Below are 24,976 nucleotides of genomic sequence, written 5' to 3' on the forward strand. Positions count from 1 at the left end.
GCAAATCACAGGGGAGGACAGCGTTCAGTACCACCTATGGGTGAGGGAGGTTTGCTTTTGCTCAGGTGCTACTCAGTAACTGGCACAAAATGTCCTTTTTGATGGAGGGTAAAGCTGACAGACAGTTCACTACATCTTGGTTATTTCTTTTCTAACAGGCTTCATCAGACTCTATAACAGCTCAATCAACTCACTGCATCATTTAAGATCACACTATCAGTGCCAACTGTGAATACAATCCAGAGCAGATACATGGTTGTCGTGTGGTGGCGTAACATGTGCATTGTGCCTGTCTGATCTGCTGTGAACTGTTCTTGTTTAGAATTGATGGGAGCCTTATAGAAAACCACTGTAACCCCAGCACAGATAAAGAATGTATGCAGTCAAATGTGTCCTGATAAGGCTCCATAGAAACACATTTAATGCAAGAGACATTCATATTTGATGTTGCAAAAGCCATTCAGGTGGCATTTACACCTGGAATTAAAACAACAGTCAAGATATAAACTGCAGTTGGATTGTGACCTGTGCATATACTCTCTTCTCTATCCTCTTTGCATTTGTACTTGCAAATTATGCAAATGGGGTGCGGAAGAGAGTGACATGGAGCACATTACTAATCTGTGCAAAAGCCTTTGCTTTTACCATAATTACATATGGATTTTCCATGAACGAATGACTTGCATATTGGAAGGCCTGTGTAATAAGATTTAAAATGTTCCCTGTTGATTTTAAATTGTGACATTATCTAAGCAGAATACGTCTGAACCGGTAGATGGTCAGTTTTAAAACATGCATCACTTTGGACAGGTAATTTACAGATTAACAGATTAGTTTTAGTTAATGGATCAGATCTAGATTCAGTGCTAATTAGCTTCTGTTGTTAAATAGTTGCCAAAATCTCTCCGATCAAATACGCTCATAGCTTTTGAAATGGCAAAGTTCATTGAATGCCCCAGATCTCCAGGTTTGCCGTATACATAGGAAGCAGTTCTGTTGACATTGAACCAATCTGGCTTAAATTACACTGTCAGAGTAAATGATTGTTTTTGGTGACAGATATGACCTTTCAGTCGTTAAAGAAATAAACGACGTGAAATATGTTTTTGCCCATGTTTTTCCTCTTAAGACTGTTCAGCAAAGGTCACTCTGGGTGAAAACAATCAGATATGATGGGGTTATTTCACGGGGCAATTGATAAAAGACAGGCTGTCTCATCTACTCTTATAAATATTCCCTTTCAAAGCATTTCCATTATCAACACTTACAGTTAGTTAATGAATGTGTCAGCGAGCATGTTCAGATATTATTTACATGATAAATGTGGTCAGATTCCTCTTGCTGCTTGCATCATCTTTCTATTGGTTACTTTGTAATGCACCAACTTGCATAAATTCAGTTTTACATACCATACTTTGCATTTTTAATGCTTTATCTGCTCATGTGCATCCCCCTGCTAACTTGATCAGAAGGTCTTTGTATCTTTTTCGTCTTGTTTTGTTAAGATAAACTGACTTATTTTGTCAATTTCACATAATTTCATCACTTTACCATTCACAGAAGCTGTATATATCACATGCCCTAAGTAAATAAGCAATTAACATCAGCTATTGACAAAGCTGTCTCAATTTCAAAACTATTTCAGTAAGGAATGTGCATGCATTAGTATTCTACCTAATACTGGCAACAACTAGCCAGAATTTTTAAGAAGTGTTCTTATTTAGACTGTAGTGAATGGAGCATGTTGTTTACATGATATGCTTCAAAGAGAGAGTGTCGGTGCACTCCGCTAACATAAAGTATGGAATATTTATTTGCTGAGAAATGGCTATGGTTTGGCTATCAGCTTCTAGCAGATAAGCCAGAGGCTGAGCTGCCATTAAGCGCAGAAGCTGTTTTTGTTTTTGAAAAATGTGTCAAATATACTCATTATTATATTCATAAAGTAATTTACACATTTCAGTATGATAAGAATTAGACACTGGTTTCGTTGCACTACATACTCAAAAGTGACATATTTTAGTGGATTAGTAGAGTGGAGATGGCTTAGTTTAATAGATTTCTTGAACTGTAGTGTTAGATAGTTTAAGTGTTTTAGAATGAAGGGTTGTGTGTATTAATTTTCAGTAGTCCTCCACAGAAGCGTGGGCATTAATCATTCCATTTCACTCCCTTTGAGGGAGGGGTGTTGTTAGTTTTGGCAAGAAGACCACATAAATGCTATAGAGAGCAATAATATCAATGCTGTAGTAGAGAATCATGTGACAGGCAGCCATTATCTGGACAGCCTGAAACAGACACTCTCAGGCCTGATTATGGGTCTTTCTGAGCGGCTGCATCAAGTTTGGGGTAGAGAGCTACTATGTTCAATCAATTTTGGATTAAAGGATTATCTTTTGTTTTTTGATGTTTTTTTATATTATTCTGTAGCTTCTTACTAGTGTTCCATATGAATTCAAAAATTCAAATTTTGATCAAAGTGTGCATGTTTTTGGCGTCAAAAAGCCATTTTCCCAAGCTCTTATAAAAACTTTTTCCCCAGGTGACCTGACGTAGGTTTCTACATGATGACGTTGCTACATATAAACAGCAGAGACGGACTGAGCACTCACTGTTGTTGCTGCTCAAAGTTTCAAAAATAAACTCTGAGCTCTCTTCCCGCCAGTAAACGGCTCCGGATCAGAGCAGAATCCGGTGTGACTCCCGGGTGTTATTTGTCCCGAAGCTCCGGCTCTGTTCCCGGCTCTCTACTCCAGAGCTCCCAGCGCTCAGCAGCTGTCTGTCCCTCCGCTCCATACTGTGCATCTATAAGCATCTCACACGCTCAGACTCAGCGCTGCGACATCGCTCGTAGGTTATCTGGACAATTTTCCGTACTCTAACATACAATGAGCAAGTATGTTAGAAAGGAAGAGAGACTTTAAAGGTCTCTTCTCCAGTGAATCTTTAGATTCTAATGATAAGTATTATAAAGATATTTTGAGAAAAAATGTAATAGAGAGCCAAATATTAAAAGAGGAATATTTTGTAAATGAGGACCTTAATAAGGGTCTTAATCATAATGAAGTTCAAATGGCTATAATAAAGCAAAATTGGGAAAAGCAGCTGAATTGAAAATATACCAAATGAGATATTAAGATCACCCACATGATTTGATATTTTGTGCAAATTAGTTAAAACATGTTTTGAATCTGGCAAAATACCATCTATGTGGCTTAAATCTATTATAAATCCAATACCAAAAATCCCAAAGTGAGGACCCGAGGGTGCATGCCATTAAATTACAGAGGGATCAGCCTAATGAGCACAGTTTACAAGCTGTATTCCACTATATTTAATGAGAAGCTCATGTTGTATCAAGAGAAAGCATGGCTCCTTCAGGAAGAGCAAAATGGGTTTCGTCAGTCAAGTTCATGTCTTGATCATTGACTACAGCCATAACAAATAGAATTAGTGAGAACAAGTCAACTTATGCCTGCTTTGTTGACTTTCAGAAGGCTTTTGATATGATCAATAGGGATCTGTTATCTTATAGGGAGGGGGAAATGATATAGAAAATGAGTTCCATTTTGTTTTCTACTGTCTTTTTTATTGTGAACTGTGTGATGCTTCGTTTAGTAAGATAAAAATAGATATTGATTTTGTTGATATGGATGATGCACACAGACTGAGTTGGCTGTTCACATATGAAACATAAATTAACCAGTTATCTGGGGAAAGCCTGAGATAAGAGGAAAAAAGCTCTTTATTGAGATAATCTGTAGATATTTAACAGTTCTTTATGTGAGCAGCTCATTTGGGATTTTTGTTTTGTTTTGTCTTTATTTATTTGTGCTTCTTTTCTTTTCCTTTGTCCACATGCTTCGTATATGCATACTGGAAGATGTTTGTTTTCCAAAATAGTGGTGTCTTGTAATCCCAAGTGTGATGGGTAAAATGTTTGGAATGATACAGAAATAAAAAATTTCAAAAAATCATATTGATTTACACACTAGGGTAAAGCGGCAAAACAACAACAACAAACAAACCCAAAAACAGTCATGTTAGCAGTATTTAAAATAATAACAACTGACGCTACTGTATCACTGTGGAATCCAGTTTGGATCTGTGGTACCACATATTTCTGACAATGCCCTATTAAGTAAAAGTGTAGGGCTCAGAGATCTACAAAAAGACTACTTTAGAGCAAAGTATGCCTATATTTGACCCACAATGTTCATCTCAAGTGAAATGTGGTTCACTGTCTGGTGAGCTAGTGAGATGCTTACTGCCAGTGAAAGCCTTGGAAGAGCTGGTTTTATTTATTGCAGCAGGCAATTTTTTTTTATTTTTAATACCAAAAATAACGCCATTCATTCGGAAATGAATAGCATTTGGGAGCTTCTGTGCAACACTGTTCCGAAATGTGAGTCAACCTCTGTGTCATTGCCTGAGAAACTCTTGGTAGCGTAGCTCCTTTAAGGAACAGAGCAGTGCGTAAAGTGTGTGCATAGAGAGTGTGTGGAGAGCGAGCAGCAGCAGAGGAAAACATTGACAGTAAGTTGTCAATCTGGCAGTAAATCTACAATATAGGCTACGGTGTGTTAGTTAATAGATGCTGCAGCTTCTCAAGACAGAGAAAAGTCTCATCTGTTGTTTCCACAACTGCTGGAAAAGTGAAGGGGGTTAGCTCTTAAGTTGACCAGGGTCACTTAAGGTGGACTGACGTTTAAGGTAGACTAGCTATTCTCATTTTAGTGTCAATCTCACAATTTCAGCTGCTCCTAGACAGAACGGTGTAGACACTATGCAGACAATAACAGACCAATGTAACAAAAAATACAGGAATAAAACCACAAGAATAAATAATGTAGTAGCTGTGTTTACTAATCCCCTGCAACATGCATGATTTTTTCATTCTCTACATACATAAATATATTCGTCCCAAATAAAACACAATATTATATTTATTACAACATAATATATATATATATATATATATATATATATATATATATATATATATATATATACATTATACTGTTATTTGGGAGGGCAGACAAAGCGTCTACTCTTTAAGAGAAATAAAATAAGCATGTTTTTCAACCAAACTTGAAGGTTAGCTTTCAGTACATTAATAAAACTATTATGAATTCAGCTGTGAGATAGGAAAAAGCGCATTCATAGTAGTTGACCTCTGTGATCAGATTCACACTTCTTTAAAGCTGAAGCTGTTAACTGTGTGAAGTTGCCATTTCCACCCATGTATGCTGGTTAAACCCGGTACCTCACTGCTGCTGCTATGAAGTTGTCAAAATAAGAAGGGTTTTTATCACAGACAAGTTAGAGATATAGATTTCATTATAACTTCAGAGTACTGTTATTTTCAGCTATGAAATATAAAATATATATGAAAGATAAAAGCAACTTGAAATGTGCCAGTATGGAGGATAAGTGGACAACTGGGCATAGAAACATTTATATGCTGGCTGCACAGGTTTGAATGTCTTTCATGTTAAACTCCACTCACTCTCATGCCCCCCTTCAAAAAGTTTATTGGAAAACACTAAGTAGTAACTTAACAAAGAGAAGTTGAATGAATGCATTAATAAGATTTTTTTTCCCTTGACATACTGTATCTGCTATTGTCAGGATGGCTATAGTGTAGACCTACTCTACTTCACACTGTGTTGCTTTTTATGTTTTATTCTTAGTGTAACTGTGTACAGTGTTTATTGATGTTATTGTTAAAATATGCCTGCTAAACAAGCAATAAACACAATTTGAACTTAAATTTGAAAAGGCTTATTTGTTCAGAAGGGATTTTAGAAGTGAATTTAAAGGATAATAGTGATTTGGCAGTCTGAGCTTGTCTGGCACAACCTTTCATAGCCTAGGTGTCCTGACAGTGAAATCCAGTCATCTTTCATCCTGAGCCTAGACTTAGAAACTGCCAAGAGCCTTGCCTGTGGTGCTAAAGCTGCACTCTGACTCATACAGTAAGGGGCCAAGAGGTCAGAGACATTGCTGAGGGCAACGCCTTCATAAAAGTTATCAATAAAACCTTGACATCAGGTTATAAAAAAATGAGTGATTGCTAAAATGAATGTGATGTGGCTCCCTCACTTAGTCCTGGGCTGGAAGTCATAAGTATGCTTGTTTGCTAAAACACATGAAGAGAAGAAGATATCTATGACATTTTGGTAGGATTCTGGTCAGAAAAAATATCACTGGACTAACATTAGGAATGTCACCCAACATTTAAACTTGTATTGAGGTAATAAAGTAGATTGAAAAGCAGTCAAACGAATGACAGGAAATACAGCTGTCAGAATTTAATTGCAGAAAATTAAGGCATTGCTTTTCTTGCGAAACATATTTGCTGTTGGAAATTAGTATATGCAAATGTAATTTGTAGGGGACTCAGTAGCTGTAACTTCTAATGAGAATAGAACTGGCCCCAGAATTGAGCCTTTGTGTACACAACAATGTAACTAAAGAGGTGGAGGAAACTCAAACATTTCTATTTCACATTTAGATTGACAACTATTTGGCATATTCCCAGAGACACCAACCTTTCATCTGTATCTGCTCTCATGTAAAATGAACTTCCAGCAGGTTGTTTTCAAGTGCTGGAGAAACTCTTATTTTTCAAAATGTTATATCCTTGATATCTATAATAATAAAGAACACACCTCCATTTATCATCACCAAGAGTTGCTTTAAAACGATTTTCTCTAGCATCCTTGAGACAAAAAAGAAATGAGTAGATAGGTCTTGAGTTAGTAAAGAAGGTTGAATCAAGGTTGGGCCTCTTCAGAGAAGGCTGGACCGGATTGTAAAATATGTGACACAACTATTAGCCCAGCAGTTATTTACAGCAGAGAATAGATTTGATGTTATAACCTATGTGACCTCTTTGAAGAATTTAGTACAGAAGATATAATGCCTGTGCCAAATAATAAGTAATTCCAACACAAAACGAAAGAGGAGTAACACTGGGAATCCAACAGGATGTTAAGAGCAAAATGTAAGCCACGCTTTTACAAAACTTCACACTGAGTTGGAACAGAGAGCTGTCTGTATTTGTCTCACATGGGAGACAGCAAGCTCCGATATTTCTTGTTCTCTCTACCAAGGATTGCACACCACAAGAGGCCTCAAGTTTTAATTAAATGGAAAATTTATACACTGCGGATGTTCAACTTCCTTCTCTCCGAACATGCTGGCAAATAGGCCACACAGTTTAGAGTTGGCCAATTAATTAGAATTTTGTTAAGTCACAGCAAAACCAGTGATTAATTAGTATGTTCTCAAGAGTATATTGTGTTTAAAGGTATACTATATTCATTTGTGCATGTACTCCATGCAAGTGTTGGCGCTGTGTGTGTCCGCCAGAAGCTCTGTCTTAAATTGACTTTTTATCCTGTTTTAAGCCACATTTTTATGATACACTTTTCAGATCTTGGTCGTTTTTAGCTGTATCTTTTAACCAGATAAAGGATTTCAGTCATCGGATGTCTGGATTTTAAGTTGCTTTCAAGAGCCTGTGACTTGTAACTTGTTCAGCAACAGTGTGGTTTTTCCACAGTGCTGTCGCTTTGACAAACACGCCAAACTCCTGCAGTTTGGTATTGTCCTCTCTGACTTGCTGGGCCTGGTTCTGATAGTTTTTTAGCCGCTGGTAGTCGCTGTGTGGTCACCACAGCACAGCTCCAGGAGGCCTGAGGGAGTAGATACTTCTGTGGATATTATTCCCGATTCCGTCCAACAGTCAAGCCACCAAACCCAGACTCGTGGTACGACTGGCCAGTCTGGTTACTGCTGATGTTTTGTCTGGTGTTAAATAAGAGTTAAGAGCCATTGAATCTCTGATCAATGAACTCCTGCAGTGGCAAGCCCAACTCGGCTCTCAGCTGGCTGCATTGGAGCCTGACATCATTACCGGTGTCCCCCCTGGTTCTTTTGCTGGATGAAAATGGATGTACTGTTAGTGAGCTCCTGGGCTACTGTTGTCAAGCAGAGTCGTAGGGTCTCTCTCCTTCTCTTTGACCTGACGGGCAAAGAGGATATCCTACCTCTGTCAAACTCCTTTGCACTGCTGGTGGACCTGACGGACAGCGGATCATCTTCTCCTGCCCCCGGAGAGCCTGTCAAAGGGTCAAGAAGTGGGGTCCCTTTCCCTGTTCCCTCCACAACTCTCCGGCAACTTCTCCCAAGAGGACGCAGTACTGTGTCGTGGCCTCCCCTGCTGCTGAGTGGGCCCTCAACATGTTGCACAACTTCTGGGACACAGCCACATTGGTCACTCTGGCTGACCATTCTGACCTCATTCCGAGTGGTGCACCCTCCGATCTCGCTGTGTACAATAGGAATTGCAGAGACCCTGAATTCCTCTTAATTAGGGATTCAATAATCAGGTTTGCAGAATTACCAAAGGGAATTACCTACTGTTTGGATATTGTTGAAAATGTCCCTCCTGTCCCAGACCATCATCTCACTGTCCACACTGTTATTGTTTATGTAGGCACAAATGCCATTAAACTCAGACTATCCATAAAGCTTCAACAGAATTCTGAGTTCCTCACAGACACAATTGAAAGTCTGGGTAAGCAGTGTATCTTCTCTGGACCAATTCCCACACTGAAGAAAGGCTGTGGTTCAGTCGTCTTTTTGGTGTTGACCAGTTGCTACTGGTTTAAGCATCATCATTCATTTTGATTTCTTTTGGGCAAGGAGAGATCTTTCCAGAAATTATAACCTTCATCCCAATAGGAAAGGCACAAGCCTACTGGAAACTACTTATCTCACACATTAGTAGTCTATCAACCGACTGTCTATCCCCACACAGACCTCCTAATCCTGGCCCTGTATCCCAGTACTTCTCAATAACAGGTCACACACTCATTTACCTCATAGATTTGTTAACATGGCTAACCTCTCCTTTGTTCACTGCAGCCACATTGTCATGGCTAATAATCAATTAGAGCACATTAGCTTTGCTTTGCTCAATGTCAAGTCACTAGCTAACAAACCTTTCATATGCAATGATCTCATTATTTCTTACAATATTGACTTTTGTCCTGCTAACAGAAACTTGGCTGTCTGATGGTGACAATGTTCCTCTTTTGTTGAATGCTCCCTGCCAGGGTAAACTTTCCTAAATGAACCCAGAATAACCGGACATGGGCTGGTCTAGCAGTGCTATATAAAAATAGCTTAACATCTAGTGTTCTAGATGTGATCTTGGTTTATTCTTTTCTTTTGAAATTCTGCCTTTTGTGTGTTGTGTTCTGCCTGTATTTTACTATATCGGTCACCCAAGTCCACTGTAGGTTTCATAGAAGAATTCCCTGACCTTTTGTCTGTTGTTATGCCTGAATATGATGATTTTAATGTACATGTATGCTGCCTTGAGAATCCCCTAGCTTCAGAGTTTTTAAGTGTGATTGATTATTTTAATCTTGTTTAATCTTGTTCAGGCTCTGACTGAAGCTATGCACAATAAGGGCCACATGCTGGATCTGGTGTTATCTTCCGGTTGTTTACTGAATAACATGCTACGCAGAGAAATTGGGGTTTCTGGCCATAAACTTACTTTGTATAATAATTTTCCAGTACCATGAGCTGTGATGTACAACCCACTCCCTCTCATTTTTTAAATTCATCCTCAGCAGATAAATTCTGCCCAGCCCTGGCCTCCTCTGACCTCCAGTGCTGCTCCTTGGTTATTTTAAATTCTTTAAATTCTAATTTTACTTGTCTATTAGTACCAATACCAGTGCCAGTACTTCATTCAATACCCATCATGTGAATGGAAGCATTCAGTTGCGTAAAATGCCACCACTACCCCCCAGTCAAATGGTTTTTATGAATACATTTTGAAAATGTTCAAAATATTGAAGTATTTATTAAATAACTGTAAAAGAACTTACAATGTAGTATTATTTGGGCAACATCACAATCAGCATTCTCAATCTAGCCACTAGTCAGTCAGTCCTTTTTAAGAAATATTAACATGTCAGCCTTCTCTTGGGCATGGCATGCTCTTTCCTAGCTGATTGTGTCTCCAGCAGTTGAGAATATTCGCTCCGCTGGAGTGGAGGATGCCTGGACACATGTATAATTAGAGGCCAGGTTAAACAAGATGGGGAAGGTCCCTCTCCTCTCCCAGCACCACCCAGCAGGATTGATGGAGGTCACCTCTGCAGGTAGAGCTCTGTAGAGTTCAAGCTCCTTCTGATCGGTCAAGGAGTGGCTCTGCCTGGCTGTTTTTAAGGGCCAGGTCCTTCTCAGCGAATAGCTCCCCCAGTGCGGAGTCAGACATGGAGTGACTTGCAGTCACAGCAGTCAAGAAAGGTAAGTATCAAGGTAAAAAAAAAAAAAGAAAAGAAAAGAAAATCAGTCACTTGATTAAGACTAACCGAGAGGAAAGCACTGAAGCACTGAGATCATCTTAATGCTAGGTGCTTAGCTTAGTCTATTTAAGGGATGTGAGTAATGTATAAGTATTATGGAAAGCTTACATGTGCTGTGGTGTTCTCCACAGCTGCAGCCTCTTCCTTCCTCATCCGACTTCCAGTACATGCTGTGTTAATACAGTTTTATATCACTTTTCTGTGTGGCAATTCAATAGTCAATACTTAACCTAGATCCTAGAAAGTATAGTACCAATAATCAAAATGAAGTCCTCGCCACATGCCTTATCCTCCAACCTAGACCATACAGCAGTAGCCAGGATTTTGGTCTTAAACATGGGATCCAATGATGTGGCCTCTTCCAGGAACATCCTGATGTTTTCATCTTGGAAGAGAACAATAATATGCCAGTACTAGAATTAGACCCTTTAATAATGTTAATGTAATCTATCTGTACTTTCAGTGATTTACAACAACAAAATACATACTGTGTAACGTTTTGAGAGGTCATCCTACACCCTCTTCTTAATTGCTGCATTAAAGGTGGGGTCTGTATCCTGAACCTGAAGCTTCTGCAGGATGGGTGGAATTTGGCCACAAGGAGTCCTTTCTGAGGACACACAGAGTGTTGAGGTGTAGAGGATTTTCATCACTCTCACAAACTCCTCTGCATGCCTCAAAAAAGACGACAACAACCACACACACAAAAACAGTTTTACTGAAGATATCAACTTAATGACATACAGTGTCATAAACTAGTGATAATGTCATGCACGCCAAATGCTGCGGGAGATCTTAAAACATATTAAACATTTGCATAGCACATGCATTTCATTTACATGTTAAGATTTTTGGTAACAATTATGCAGCCAACAACAGAGGAATAGACATATACTTAAGAGGCATTGTTTCTGTTTTATTACTGGCTTGGCTAAGATTGCCTTCCTCAGCAACACAACCGCAGCCCGGATTCTTACTGCCCACTTTGACACTGTTAGCTCAGTGTATACCTTTTGGGCAGCAAGGTTAAGAGAGTGAACAAAGCAGCCTATTTTGACCACCTTCAAACTCCTGGCAGCTGCACCCATGTTTGCAGCATTGACTGTTACTGCTACCACCTTTCCCTGAATATTAAACTCTGCCATAATGTGACGAATCTCTTCTGCCACAAAATCTCCTATCTGGGCCACATAGGCAGCTTTTGTGTGGTGAACCCTCTCTTGCAGCTCACCTCCCAAAGTAATGAAGTGGTCCTGAGCTACATTGGTCTATACATCAACTCCTCCAGCTCAACCTGCACTCTCTCTCTCTCTGTGGCATACCATGCCAGTATCAGTTTGTTAGAGATCATGTCTCTTGATGGCACTTGATACCGTGGGTTAAGGGCAGCAGTCATCTCTCTAAGCAGAACACAGGACACAGAGCATCTTAAACATCTCTTCTCAAAAGCACTGGTTGCATCCCATTGTTGCTGAATACTTTCATTTACTGAGCATGCATAAGTGAGTGAGGTATAACCATCTATGCTGGCTGGCTTACCTAAACCAAGGTGACACCACTGTAGAAAATCACTGCAGAAAACCCTTCACTATAAATGCTGTCACTGCCCTGTGGCATTCCTCCTTCCTCTCCCCAGTCATCTGTGACCTTTCAGCTAATGTGCACAGTGCTGCATCCCCAGCAGCAGCAGTTGTGGTGGTAGTAGGGGGACCTAACATTAAGCATAGTTCAGGGAGCCAGAATGGTGTTCCTCAGCCTTGGCATTGATTCTACAAGTCTCTTGAACTACAAGTCTCTGTATTTGCATTTGCACAAAAAGGAAAACTAGTTCCCATTTACCCATGTACCAATTTTTGGCATGATTTCAGTTGCCTTAAAATTATTATTTTCATATTGCATAAAGTAAAAACTTGTCCTTGATTGTAAGAGGCATTGATGTGAATTTCTGCAATAAAGCAATATTATACACATGTAATAGTGTGTAGATGCTCAAAACATTTCCATGTAATCATGGACTGGACTAATTTATAGACAGGCACTGTTTTTACATTGTAATACCAACCAATCAATTTTAGACATTCAGTATTCAATGCACATACACACACGTACAGTGTGTGATTTGTGGAGATGTGTTATTATATGATGTTTTGTCATTAGCAGGCACTATGTAAAGTTGCCATGTCTCATTAGCATGCAGTGGGGAACTCAGTACCTCTAACATCTCTATTTGCAGAGAAGCCCTTGTAAAATCAAGCACCAGTGGTGAACTTGTGGTTTGATAAAGGGCTTGAAATTAATTTCATATGAATATTAATAGTTGTTATTATTCTGTAATGAATGGAGGCATTTGCTATTTCTTGAACTATCTTTTTTATTTTTTTAGTTATTTGTTTTCTTTTTATCCTGCCTGCAGTTTACAGTTTATTCTGCAGTGGTGTGCTTGACTGCTCTCTAGCCATTCATCAAGGCACTGCTTTCCATTATTTGGTGCAGTCAGCTGAAACTGAGAAAGGCTTTTGGGGTGGTATGGCTCATTCTTCCTCCACTAACTCTCTGTTCTCCTCAACAGAGATGTTCCTCGTATTTTTCACCTTACGCCCTGGATCAGCGGTCATTAGAGGAGTCAGTGAAATTAAATATGCAGCAGGGTTCTCTAATCATCCAGTTTTCAAACCTGGTTTCACAGCATGGTGGGATTTTCCATGAGTATCATATCAAAACAGAATCAACAGATTTCCATATCATCAATAATGATAAAGCTCCCAATTTATATTCACCAGCTAACTCCCCTAATCCTCCCTTTAAGTACAGTCATGAAGATTTCTGATTCTTTCCTCATATTCACATTTTCTAGATACCCACCCACAAGACTTGCAAAATCAATAACCTAAGTATCATATTCTTGGCTTCTAATACTATCAGGCTCAGATTCCATCAGGCTACGGTCTGAGCTGCATTCTGATAACAGCGTGAAGAGAGTCTGGTTGAGATGAAATAGTTTATCGTTAATGCAATTCAACAGCCAGCCATCTGAACATCTGTATTCATATTTATACTCTACACCTGCTGCACAGACCTCATCCCACGCCAACATGTATAGAAAAGATGAGCAGACACCTACATCTAGTCTGTGACTCTCTAGCAGACATCTGTTTCTGTGGTTTCCCTTTAAAATCTAATCATCAAATATTTGTGTTTACAATGAAGATGCTATCCCCTCTCTCACATTTACATTCAATTTCAGCTGCGCAGGTAAATATTTGATTCATGAGGCAGCATCACCTGATTCTGTATGAAAGTTAATGTCACAGTGGAGAGATGTGTCAGCATCATTCTGACTGTGTGAAGCACAGCAAAGAACTTGACTAATCTCGTGTGTGCTGACATTGTGACTGATGATCAGTTTGCTGGTGGCCCACCTGAATGTGGACAATAATCTCCCAGCTCAGAGTGATATTGCCAGTTTCAGCTTTTACTGGAGTGGGCTCCTTGCTTTAGCACTAAAAATAAAAACAGCAGCTCTCAGATCCATGTGACTGTCATAAAAAACATTGTGGAAAGGGAAAGCACTGTCAAGGGACCAATTATAGCTTTAAGAGTTAGACTCATAAGCAGGCTGATGTCGGAAATATTTTTGATTAAGCACGTACACAAAAAACAAAACAATAAAAACCTTGGAATTTAATTGATTAACTTAAATTTTAATTTAAAAATGAGTTCATTTTGGGTTCACAGTTCATCATTTCATGTTTTTAATCTGTACCTCCCTTTCTGAGAAGCCATATGGAGGTTGGATTGCAAAAAGAGGGAGGGAGAGAGAGAGAGAGAAAGAGAGAGAGAGAGAGAGAGAAACGCCTATGTGATTTATCACATATTGAATTTTTCTTTTACATAGCACTTCATGATGTTCATGGATTAAAGGAGAGGAGTTGCCAGCATGGAAAAAGCAAACTCTAATGGTATTCATGTTTCAGAGGGCGCCAGCTACTTTCATCAAGATATCTCAGGTTACTCAATCCTCACCTCACCTATTCGCTGTCATGGCAGGCAGGTTGCACGCTGTCTACTGTAAATATGTGCAAGCTGTCAGCCTGCTGCCGGCCTTGACTGAAAATAAGTAGTTCCCTCTCATTCACTATAATACATCTAAGCGCTAGAAAAGGATACTGCAATGCCCAGTATTGACGTTCTTTAGCCTGTATAGCTGATAAGCTTTGTGTTTAAGAGACGGCCCATCTTCCCCCAAGGCATATTGCAAAAGTGCAGGTTTATTCCTCATTTCATCACTGCACTTCACTGAGTTGTCTCGGATCATCAGTGGAGCAGACAACCTTCATACCTCTATTACTTCTCTCAGAACTGTTTGTTCCCTCTCAGTGGGTTCACTTTAGAGGAGAAAAACAGCCATGGCTCAACATAATCTACATTAACTTGCTTTTACTTAGAAGCTTTTGTTGTGTCTTTCCTCAACCACCGTATGTTCTTTTTCCCACTGTTAGAGCATCAAATATGTAGATTTTTATGTGATTCTGACACCTTTATGGCGGAAATGTTCAAGTCTTACACACAGTAGCTTTAAATCTTTTGTCTCTTTTGTTTGTATCTCTAATCATTTGCTGCTTTGTTTAAAATGCTCTGTTTTGCATCTTTGATAACAGTTTGTATTACAGCTGAGTAATGACATGGTATACAAGGATAATATCTTTCATCACTTGGTTATTGTCATACCCCCCCCCCCACTTCCCCGCCCCACACACACACACACACCCACACACTTAATCTAGCTGCTTAGATTTCTGATCAGGTTGAAGGTGGACAGAGCTATACTGGGACTGTATGATGTCACCAAACGTCATGAACCTTTGTATGTACCAAACTCATTTTTTGTTCTGTCATGTCAAATCACCTGTTGTGCTACTTTAAATTAAAAAGAAGAGTGATTAAGGTGTAACTTCTTTCAAAAGGTTGAGCCAGATTTTACTCGGTATACATGCCCACACAATTTTTAGAAGGGGTCTAATTAAGAAAAATAAGTGGGTGTACCATGGATGTATTGGGCAATTTTTGCCATGTTATTACTTGACCCATATTCCCCATTTACAGAGGTTAAATTTACCAATATTCTCACTGTCATTACCAAGATATTATCTGGTTGTTATTTTTATGACATTACTCCAGTATCACTCTGTTACAAGATACAAACTGTTTATTACCCTCTCTTTAGTTGTAATGTCAAATGCTATCACATCTTTTTGTACAAAATATGCTATATAAATCAAATTCATAGACCAGTTTGCACAAGTTAAATATGTTTTGAAGTGTCCCTTTCTGACACCCACACCTGAACATATGCTTCTTTAAAGTGAGGTCATAGCACAGGGTCACACAGCACAGTGTAGCGTCCTTGGAGCAGTATGTGGTTCAGTGACTCTCTAGAATATTGTCTGGCACTGTACTGTATAAGTAAAGCCGGCCGCCGTCCAATCACCATCTCAAAAAAATGAAATACACTCTGTAGTTGGCGCTGGGGATTATGTTTCCACAGAAAGGACAGCATTTGCCACTCTAGACTGCTACAGAATGTCAAGACAGTGGAATTTCATGAATGTATTAGGTGAAGCCCAGTTAGCTGCAGTGCACACAAACCTGCACTGACACTTCTTTGAAAATAACACTCTTGACACAGCCGTACGTCTGATTATGTGAACAGCCTTTATTGGCCTTGTAGGCATAATTAAATAGAAAAGAATATAATATTCCTATATAAATAAGGATATAGCAATCCTATATACCCCAACCAGAGTAAAACCCGAGGGACTGTGATTTATATTCATTACTGTTTGGATTTCACTATCATTCATAACATTTTTGTGAATAGTGAACAGTATACACTGGAGACAGCGAAGATCGTGGAGAGATGGTGGGGGAGATGATATGACAAAAAAGTCAAAAGTTGTGCAGGAACTGACAACAACACCTCAATATGGTACCCAACACACAATATGCCTATATCCATTTCCCCTTTTAACGTAATGACATGCATAGCTGGTTTTGCCGGTCTACTGCTCACACCAAGCCAACTGCATTTGAATTATTGCAATGATGACATGATGAAATGGTGACGTGTTTGGTGATGTGATATTATGTGATTGAGTATAATGAGCAGATAAATAATGTGCCCCTGTTGGAATGGTTTTCCCATTACTATTTATAGCCAGCCTCACCTTCACCTCTAGCTGACAATGGTCTCCATCAGGACAATCGAGGTCAAGGAAGGTTCATAGACCTTTGGCTGTCCCAGCCTACCCTGCTCCCCCATGTGACCCGGACTAATGAGGCAGACAGCTGCTCCCTTGGTTGAAATGTCCCTATGGTGATCTGTACCTGGGAGAGGCAAAGTCACCTTCATATTCAGGCACATTACAAGAGGACACCAAAGCAGACTTGTAAAATCGAGAGAAAACATACACAAACATAACCCTGTGAAGAATGAAATGCACCCAGGCAAATACAGCATGTCCTGCTCAAAGTATGAACTCAAGAGCTCTAACACAGTTGTTGTTTACTGGTGTGATACTTTAAGGGGGTCAGTCTAGTCAGGCTTATATTAGCCTACACTTTGTCTTCTCTCAATTCCCCACAATAGAGTATTGGTTTTAGACATCTGTTTCTGAAGGCTGGCAGAGTTCAATAAAACACAGGCAGGATGGAAATGCTTCTGCAATGTAATTAGGGGACTTTGCTGAGACGACAAGTACAAATGTGGAATAAGAAGGTAAAATCCAGCAAGGCTGGGTGATTAGGCCTCATTTGGATGTCTTCTGCACACTGTGACGAGCGGCTGTTTCGGAGCAGGGCAGTCGCTCGGATCGAAGGCCCACAGTGTCTAGGATTATGTGTCAATTTACCACCCAGCTGCAGCCCTAGACTCTACAGCAGAACATGACTACCTCTAATTAGGCCATGCTACCAATTAGGGCCCGGCAATAAGGCAGCGAGGAAGGCGCTCTGGGAGACTAAAACCTACCATTGTTTTCAGCATAAAAAAACACTGTTTTCTTCCTCCAACAGCTGTCGAAGGCTGGAGTCCATGTCGACCAGGCTCCCATTAAGCTATCTTTGGTTTAGTGTGATGTAATGAAGACATTAATGTAATTGGGCAATACAATGACAGAACATTAACTTTGAAAGGTGTCAGGTCTGAATGGTACATTAATGTGATTCAATGAAAAGACAGTAACAAAGAGTCCAAAACAGCAATATATTCATGTCACGGCCATGACGTCAAACTCTGTCTCATAATCCCACAGGTGGCCAAGGTCAGTTCCCCATAACTCAGAATGTGACGGTGGTGGAGGGGGGCACAGCCAACATGACCTGTCGTGTGGATTACAATGATAACACTTCCCTCCAGTGGTCAAACCCTGCACAACAGACCCTGTTCTTTGGGGACAAGAAAGGTGAGTAATATTCCTGGGGATAATGGCCATAATGATAAAATGATGAGATATGATAAAGATGTCTGAGCCAGATTATGTTACTACAGGAGTCTTCATTAATCTTTCAAATTTGGAATGTACAAAATTGTCTCTGCCTGCGAGCACACAATTTGACTGAATAGAGGAGAAAGACAGGATAAGAGAGAAATGTATTAATGTTGTAGCAGACTTTAATGAATGTACAGTATGTCTCCATTGATGCCCCAGGGCACAAACTAAACAGAAATAGACTGTTTTTGAATTGAACTTCTGTAATCACGCAACACTGACGCTGTTGTTTACAACACTTTAACGCCTGTGGATTGTGAAATGATTGGGCTTAATTAGCATTTTAGCTGCCCTACATTTGTATAGCTGTTTGGATGTCACTCTGTAAAGGAAGTGCACTGTTGCAACCTCATGAAACAAGGCCCAAGCCAGAATGAATTATAATGTGCTCTCACCAGCCAAATCCAATTTAAAGGTGACAAAAGTCTAGAGTTGATAAATTGGAATTGGGGTGAAAGGGAGTATAACAGTGGACTGGTCTTGTAAGGATTGGAGGTGTTCATCTTTCAGTGTTTCTCACAGCATATTACCCATTTCATTTATGCTGTAGCTGCTAATACAATATCATTGGTTCAGTGATTGAAGATGAACTTTCCTTTTGAATAACAATTGATGGGAGAGAGAGACGCCAGAGTGAACCAGCAGAAAGAGAGTCACCGTCTGGTTTGAAGAAATACTTTCTCCTTCGCAAGTGATTGGATTTAGTAATGAGGTCTAAGGTGTTTTATTAGATGAAATTACTCCCAAATACAATTAAGCAAAAGTTAACTGAATCTTAAATAGACACTCTTGTGTGAACGTTGTGAATGTGCCCAAAGGATTTTAATTCAAGCAAAAGTCATTGAACCAAAACCATTCTTTGTATTGTTATTTTTTCAGTGTAATTTGGTGTACAATTGGTGGCATTTTACATTTTTATTTTTTTTTTATTTTTCCAATTTTGAAAATTTCCGAATTCCATCAGAAAAAACTCCAAAACCACCACTTTTTTGCTACTTCGAAGAGATGTAACACATTATGCATCATTTAAATCTTTTCTTTGGGACATTTCATGTAGCCTAAATGAAGCCAGTAAACTGTGTTTTGTTCACATTTCCCATCTCCTGTGAATACAGAGCAATAATCTTTATCTACATGTAAATGCAGAATGCTGGTGCTGTAAAACATGTAAGGAGAGCTTGAAGAGCATAATATGTATGAGCCATTTTGCCCCTCTCGGGCAGCCATTTATATTGCATGACAGAATCCTTTTCTTGAGCAATACGGATGACAAAAATGAATGTAGTCCACTCAGCTGAGGTTGCCAGGGCTAAGTGTGGGAACACTTCCTCTCCATCTCGTTTTAAATAGCCAAATGAAAAGCTTTATTGGCACAACTAATATGATGCCTGTGAGGCCATCAGGAGAAATGGGAGGCGTGGAACAACACGGGCTTCATGCGAGGAAGAGGGTGGGACACCTGGGAAGAAATCTCCACTGTGCCAAATCACCAGTTAATTGCTTGGCAGAGGGTTGTAACTGTCCTTCTTCTCCTGTTTGTTGTGCCTTCTTGTAGGATCCATTGAAAAATGTTAGATTCAACCTTATGCTACCTTTCAGTCCAATAACTGGCTGGCTAAGCTCGAGGCAGGCTGTTCTCTCCTTCTGATGAACATCTGGTCATAGACTGCTGTCACTGCCATGATTAAATTAATACCAGTATGTTGTATTTTGTTGTTCTCAGTTTTTTACCTGTTGTTTAAGTTAATCTTTTCTTGTCCTTGCACTTGTTATCTTTGTCCATTTACTCTGTTGTTCACCTCTCTGCTTACTACAATCCCCTTGTGACAGCATTTGATGCACATGCAAGTTTCCCCCAGTCTTCCCTCACAAAGATTGCATGTGTAATCAAAAGGAATTCAGCATTTACAGCTTTTATGTGCAACTCTGGATGCTCAACACATACTAGTAATGATGATAAAAAATACATCTTGCTGTCTTATATTAGACAAAACGCTCTGTGAGTTTTTTTTATTTTACTCTCATTCTTTCCCTCAAGCTCGGTATTAAAGATAAGGGCATTTGTGTGAATGTGTTTGGAGTCTGATATAAAATAGTGAGGGAGGAAAAAGAGTATTAAAATGACCTTTTAAATCCCTTTGAACAGCTATAGTGAAGTAAAGAGAAACATCTGTAAAAAAAAAGAAAAAAAAAAAGCTGAAGTTCCATCTTATATCAATTGAGTTTGACAGCTGCTGGGTAAAATAAGACAAAAATCTGATCTTTGGCCTGAATATAATTTGTTCCATTTTAATTCAGGTCTGACAAATGAGAATATGAAAAAAAGCCCCAAAGACTATTAGAGACAAGGAGAAAAAGGATTTCTGTGTCTCTTCAGAATTTCAAAGACACTAAATATCATAAGTGTACTCCAATGTAACACCAAGGACAGCAAGTATGTGGAAATTGATCTTTTGCACCAAACATGATACAGAGAAAAAAGCCCTGAAAACCTTTCTATTCAGGAAGGCTTTTTACTTTATTCTGTTTCCAAATTTAATTAGAGGATAAACAACTTGAGATGCACCATCTCGCTTTTGAGGGGGTTCTCAGGCACAAAACAAAAAGTTAATAACATTTAAACAAAACAAAATACATAAGTAATAATGATAATGAATTAAAAAATCCAATGACACAAAATAATCAACATAGTAACATCATCAAGGACATACACATACACATAAGGGTCTGAGTGAGTATGATGATCTGAATTGAACTAAAAGCTGTTTCAGGTATAAAGGATAGTTAAAGTAGATGCATTTGAAAACAAAGAGCAACCAATGAAAATGTCTCTGAGAGTGAAGTGGTAGCCAGTTAAGTGTATTATACATGAAACAATGATGCGTGCAGTAAGGTCACCTCAGGACATATCTATAAATATTATAGTAAACAACATTTAAAGGCTGAAAATGTGTTTCAGAGGTGTTCTGGTATATGATATCACCATAATCAATAATGGGAAATAAAAGCTGTTGGACTATTCGTTTTTTTATTTGGAGAGTAAAACAATAAATTGACAGATATTATGAGACTAGCATTTATTTTATTTCTAATAAAATCATTATGAGGACTAAAAGAAAATTCAGAATCAATCCAAAATCCCAAGTATTTAAATGTATCAACTTTAATAAGTGGAGAGTACCAAATACCAAGTACCAAATAACATGCCAAAAGATTCCTGCTTGTTTAATATGAGACTTTTATTTAAAAACCATTTTTGAACAAAATAAAATTCTGATTGCAGAGAGCTTTGAATTTTAGTTATATCAGAATCAGATGTGTATACAACCATGCCATTTGCATATAACTGCATATAACACAAAACAATTAGAACAAATTTTTGGAAGATCATTACCAAAAATATAGAAAAGTAAAGGACCTATAACAGATCCTTGAGATACACCCTTTTCAATAATTAAATAATCTGATTGATTGTGATGAAAAGATCCACACTGATGACCATTATGAAGGTAAGAATTAAACCAAAATAATACCTATTGAGAAACACAAATAGCATACAGTTTATCAAAAAGAAGATAATGGTCAACCAAATCAAAAGCCTTGGTTAAATCAATAAAAAATTGCACCTGTAAATTGACCTTTGTCTAGGGATGAGAATACATCATTGGTAAATTTTACAAGGGCAGTAGTAGTAGAAAAATTACGACGAAAACCAGACTGAAATGGGATAAAATAATGAGATCATGAATATACTGTGATAATTTATTAAAAAGTTAACTTCTCAAATATTTTAGCTGTAGTGCAAATAATAGAAATCGGTTTATTATTATTAAGATCTAGTGGATCTTCTTTATGAAGCAGAGTAACTTTACCACATTTCCAAATAGATGTACTTCTCCTTAAGAGATTTTGCACTGCAAAAACAGCACAATAATTCTTCCTTTGCTTTACTTGACCACAAGTGTCCAAAAAAATGTAAACACTAACACAGATGCTATCATTTTTCCAGTGATCAATCAACATCAACAAGATTACCCCAATTAACATCTGTTAATTTAATTGCAACATGCAATAAAAGAACAATCACAATGGTGCACTATTAGTTTAAAAGTAGGTAGGTAGCTGTAATCCTGGCAGTGCATCTTATGGGTCGTGACCTACAATTTGTCTACACAGCAATAACAATTCTCATCACAGACCTGGAAGGAGGATAAAAGATGTGGTTGCAGGTGGGAAGGAAATGGTGGGCAGGTGACAGCTCAATAGCCTAATGTATTATTGGTGAGAGTGTAAACGATAAGAAGGACTTCTGTCTCATCCTTTCCCATACGAGATTCAGTCAAACCTTGCGGAGCTCCAAGAGAGTGTTAACCTTGCTGGATTCCCTAAGCCGATCCATATGGGTTGGACTGTCTCTGCACATTTGTCTAAAGCTGAACACAGCCCTCCTCTTATATCATGCCAGCTGGCTCCTTGGCACACTCCTCCTCATTCATTATGTATATCTGGGTCTTAGTTGATTGTTGCCACCTCAGAGGCGTCAGACTACACTATGGCAAAGACCAGCATACAGATTCATACGCACTACCTCCACAGACCTGAGATAACAGAGATAGATCGCCTTAATAGCCAGGCCAAACCATCATTCATACATTAGGCCAATTAGCGGGGACTGTTGAAGGGAGCCGCTCTGTGGTGGCCTGCCACAATGAAGAAATCGATTTGGACCATATGTCTTTTGTAGAATTATCCCTTTTATATGTTGCTGGGGTTATGAGTTATTATTACAGAGCAGGACAAATGAGAACAGAGCTGTCCTTTGCTGTCTTCATTATGATTTACTTCTCTTTTGGCTTCTGTGGGAAAAGGATAAAACCTGAGTAGCAATGCCGCAGAGAATGGTAATGATATTCCTGGAGGCATGCAGGATCGAAGCAGAATCTTTTGTCAGATACGGTGAATATGCATAATGCAATTAATGAGAAGCCACTGCAGGTTGCATGTCAAAGGTAGATAACAAATTGCTCATTTGATCTACAGTATGTGCTTGTTGCAGAGATATGGAGACGTATACATGCTGTGGCAAATTTTACATCACTTTTCCTCATCTCAATTCCATCTAGCAGAAGTTTATGGTTCATCATTCATGACATTTAATTGGGATATTCAGCCTGGATCATAAAGGTCACAAAGCAAAATTGATCTTAATTGGCTTGTAGTAATCAAAATGCTGTTATGTGGTAAATTAATGCTCTAATGTGAGCATTAAAACATTCATTAGCTTAAGAGAATGAAGGATAATTACCAAGGATGCAATTACTGGAGTGAGCACCGATGAAAGCACATTTAAACCTCCATTCTAGTAAACACAACATTTGACGGTAGGTCTGTTGTAAGCGAGTGTTGTGGACACTTACCTCAGCTTAGTCTCACATATCTGTGTGTTAATCCATCCTCAGTTTAAAAATGATTTGAACTATTATTTAACTGTGATTACTATTCTTATTCTTATTATTATTATTATTACTAGTAGGAGTAGGAGTAGTAGTAGTGGAAGTATAAGCAGAGGGAAATGATAAAAGTATGAGGGAGAAGAAAAAGCCATATAGACAAACAAATATGTATAAAGAAAAAAAGATTTAAGTTTTTTGTGAAAGAGTAAAAAGTGAAATGTCAGTTTCATAAATATGCACTCTCAGTGACGCTTTCTCACATTTTCATCAAATATCTTGGGAAAGGAATCTTACACTAAAATAATACTGAGCAATATTTCACAAGCGACAAGCCACAAGTTTTTTCGTCCTTTGTTTACTTATCAGTGACTGTTTCTACTGGCGACAAAATGTAGAAAGGGTCTCATGGCCACAGCTAATGTCTTTCTTCAGGGACTAATGGGCTTTTAAGTGTACTGGGTTACCTCCAGCTTCATTGAAATGTGAATCTACCATTATGGCACTATATAGTAGACTCAGCTATTATCACTAATGTGAAGAGCTGTTTTTCTATGTGCTATACTAAGCTCTGTGCCACACTGCGCTCTTATGTATAATGTATATTAGCTCTTTAGAATAATATGGAAGATGTTGTATTTAAATTCCTTTACTTAAATATGTTTATATCCCTTTACATGGGCTAAGTCATTGTTATGTTGTACTTTAATGTCTTTACAAACTCTGAAATGTGTAAACTGAATTGTAAACCACCAGAATTATGTAATCCCCACTGGCACTTGTTTTAATAAAAATTAAATTTAGAGAGACTCAAAGGCAGAACAAAATCCCACGGTGTACAATCAAGCTTATGTCAGTGGGATGAAAAATGGATGGACAAAAATATATTCAGTCTCATTATTTACCGCTTGAAGAGGGGACGTAGTGTTGCTGCTGGGAGAATTCCTCCTTGTTTCCTTCCCTCCTTAAAGCGCTGAAAATGAATCCAATTTGAGTAGCATCTGCTCTGTGGGATCTCTGAGAGCGTAGGCAGTAACAATGGCCCTCTGAAACAAGGCCCTTTCCTTCTCTTAATTGCAGCCACATGTGTGGTGGGAAAGAGCCCCCTGCCTGCACCACTAGCCCTGGAACACGTCCAGAATCGCAGTCACTGAGCGAGCACAGCCAGCAGCAAACATACTCTAATTGCAAAGAGTGGAGCCCCTGGCTGGAGAGCGGGGGGGTGCGCCAGCACCCTGTGTTCTCGCTGAAGGACAGCTAGTGCTTTCACATTCCAGGACTAGCTCAAAGTGGTTACAGGCCATGCAAAAATGGCCAAATGGGGACACTCAGCATTGCGGATGTAACATATTTTGGCTGAACCAGAGAGCCATCGGCTTGTTTCCAAGACTAATGGATAGATGTAAAATGTCCTTTTCTAACTGGACTGTCAGGAGATACTTCATCATTTTTGATCAGAAACGTTGGTTAACATCTGTCTGCTGCTCAGTGGAGTGCAGAAGTGAATGCCATGTGATAAGTGCACTTCCAGTTTCTCTGCTTCCAGATTTGTCTGAGGACAGAGATAATGTAGCTACCAGGC

General features: G+C 38.9%; 1 protein-coding gene across 2 annotated transcripts in view; it reads left to right on the plus strand.

Annotated features, from left to right (window-relative positions):
* cadm2b (cell adhesion molecule 2b) overlaps nucleotides 1-24,976 on the plus strand; it is a 161,764-nt gene that overhangs the window by 106,207 nt on the left and 30,581 nt on the right. For both annotated transcript variants that reach the window (XM_044355292.1, XM_044355293.1), the window contains one exon: nucleotides 17,708-17,857. In XM_044355292.1, coding sequence (XP_044211227.1) covers nucleotides 17,708-17,857 — 150 coding nt within the window. The remainder of the gene's footprint in view (nucleotides 1-17,707; nucleotides 17,858-24,976) is intronic.

Source organism: Thunnus albacares, chromosome 6, assembly GCF_914725855.1.
Source record: "Thunnus albacares chromosome 6, fThuAlb1.1, whole genome shotgun sequence".
Lineage (NCBI taxonomy): Eukaryota > Metazoa > Chordata > Actinopteri > Scombriformes > Scombridae > Thunnus > Thunnus albacares.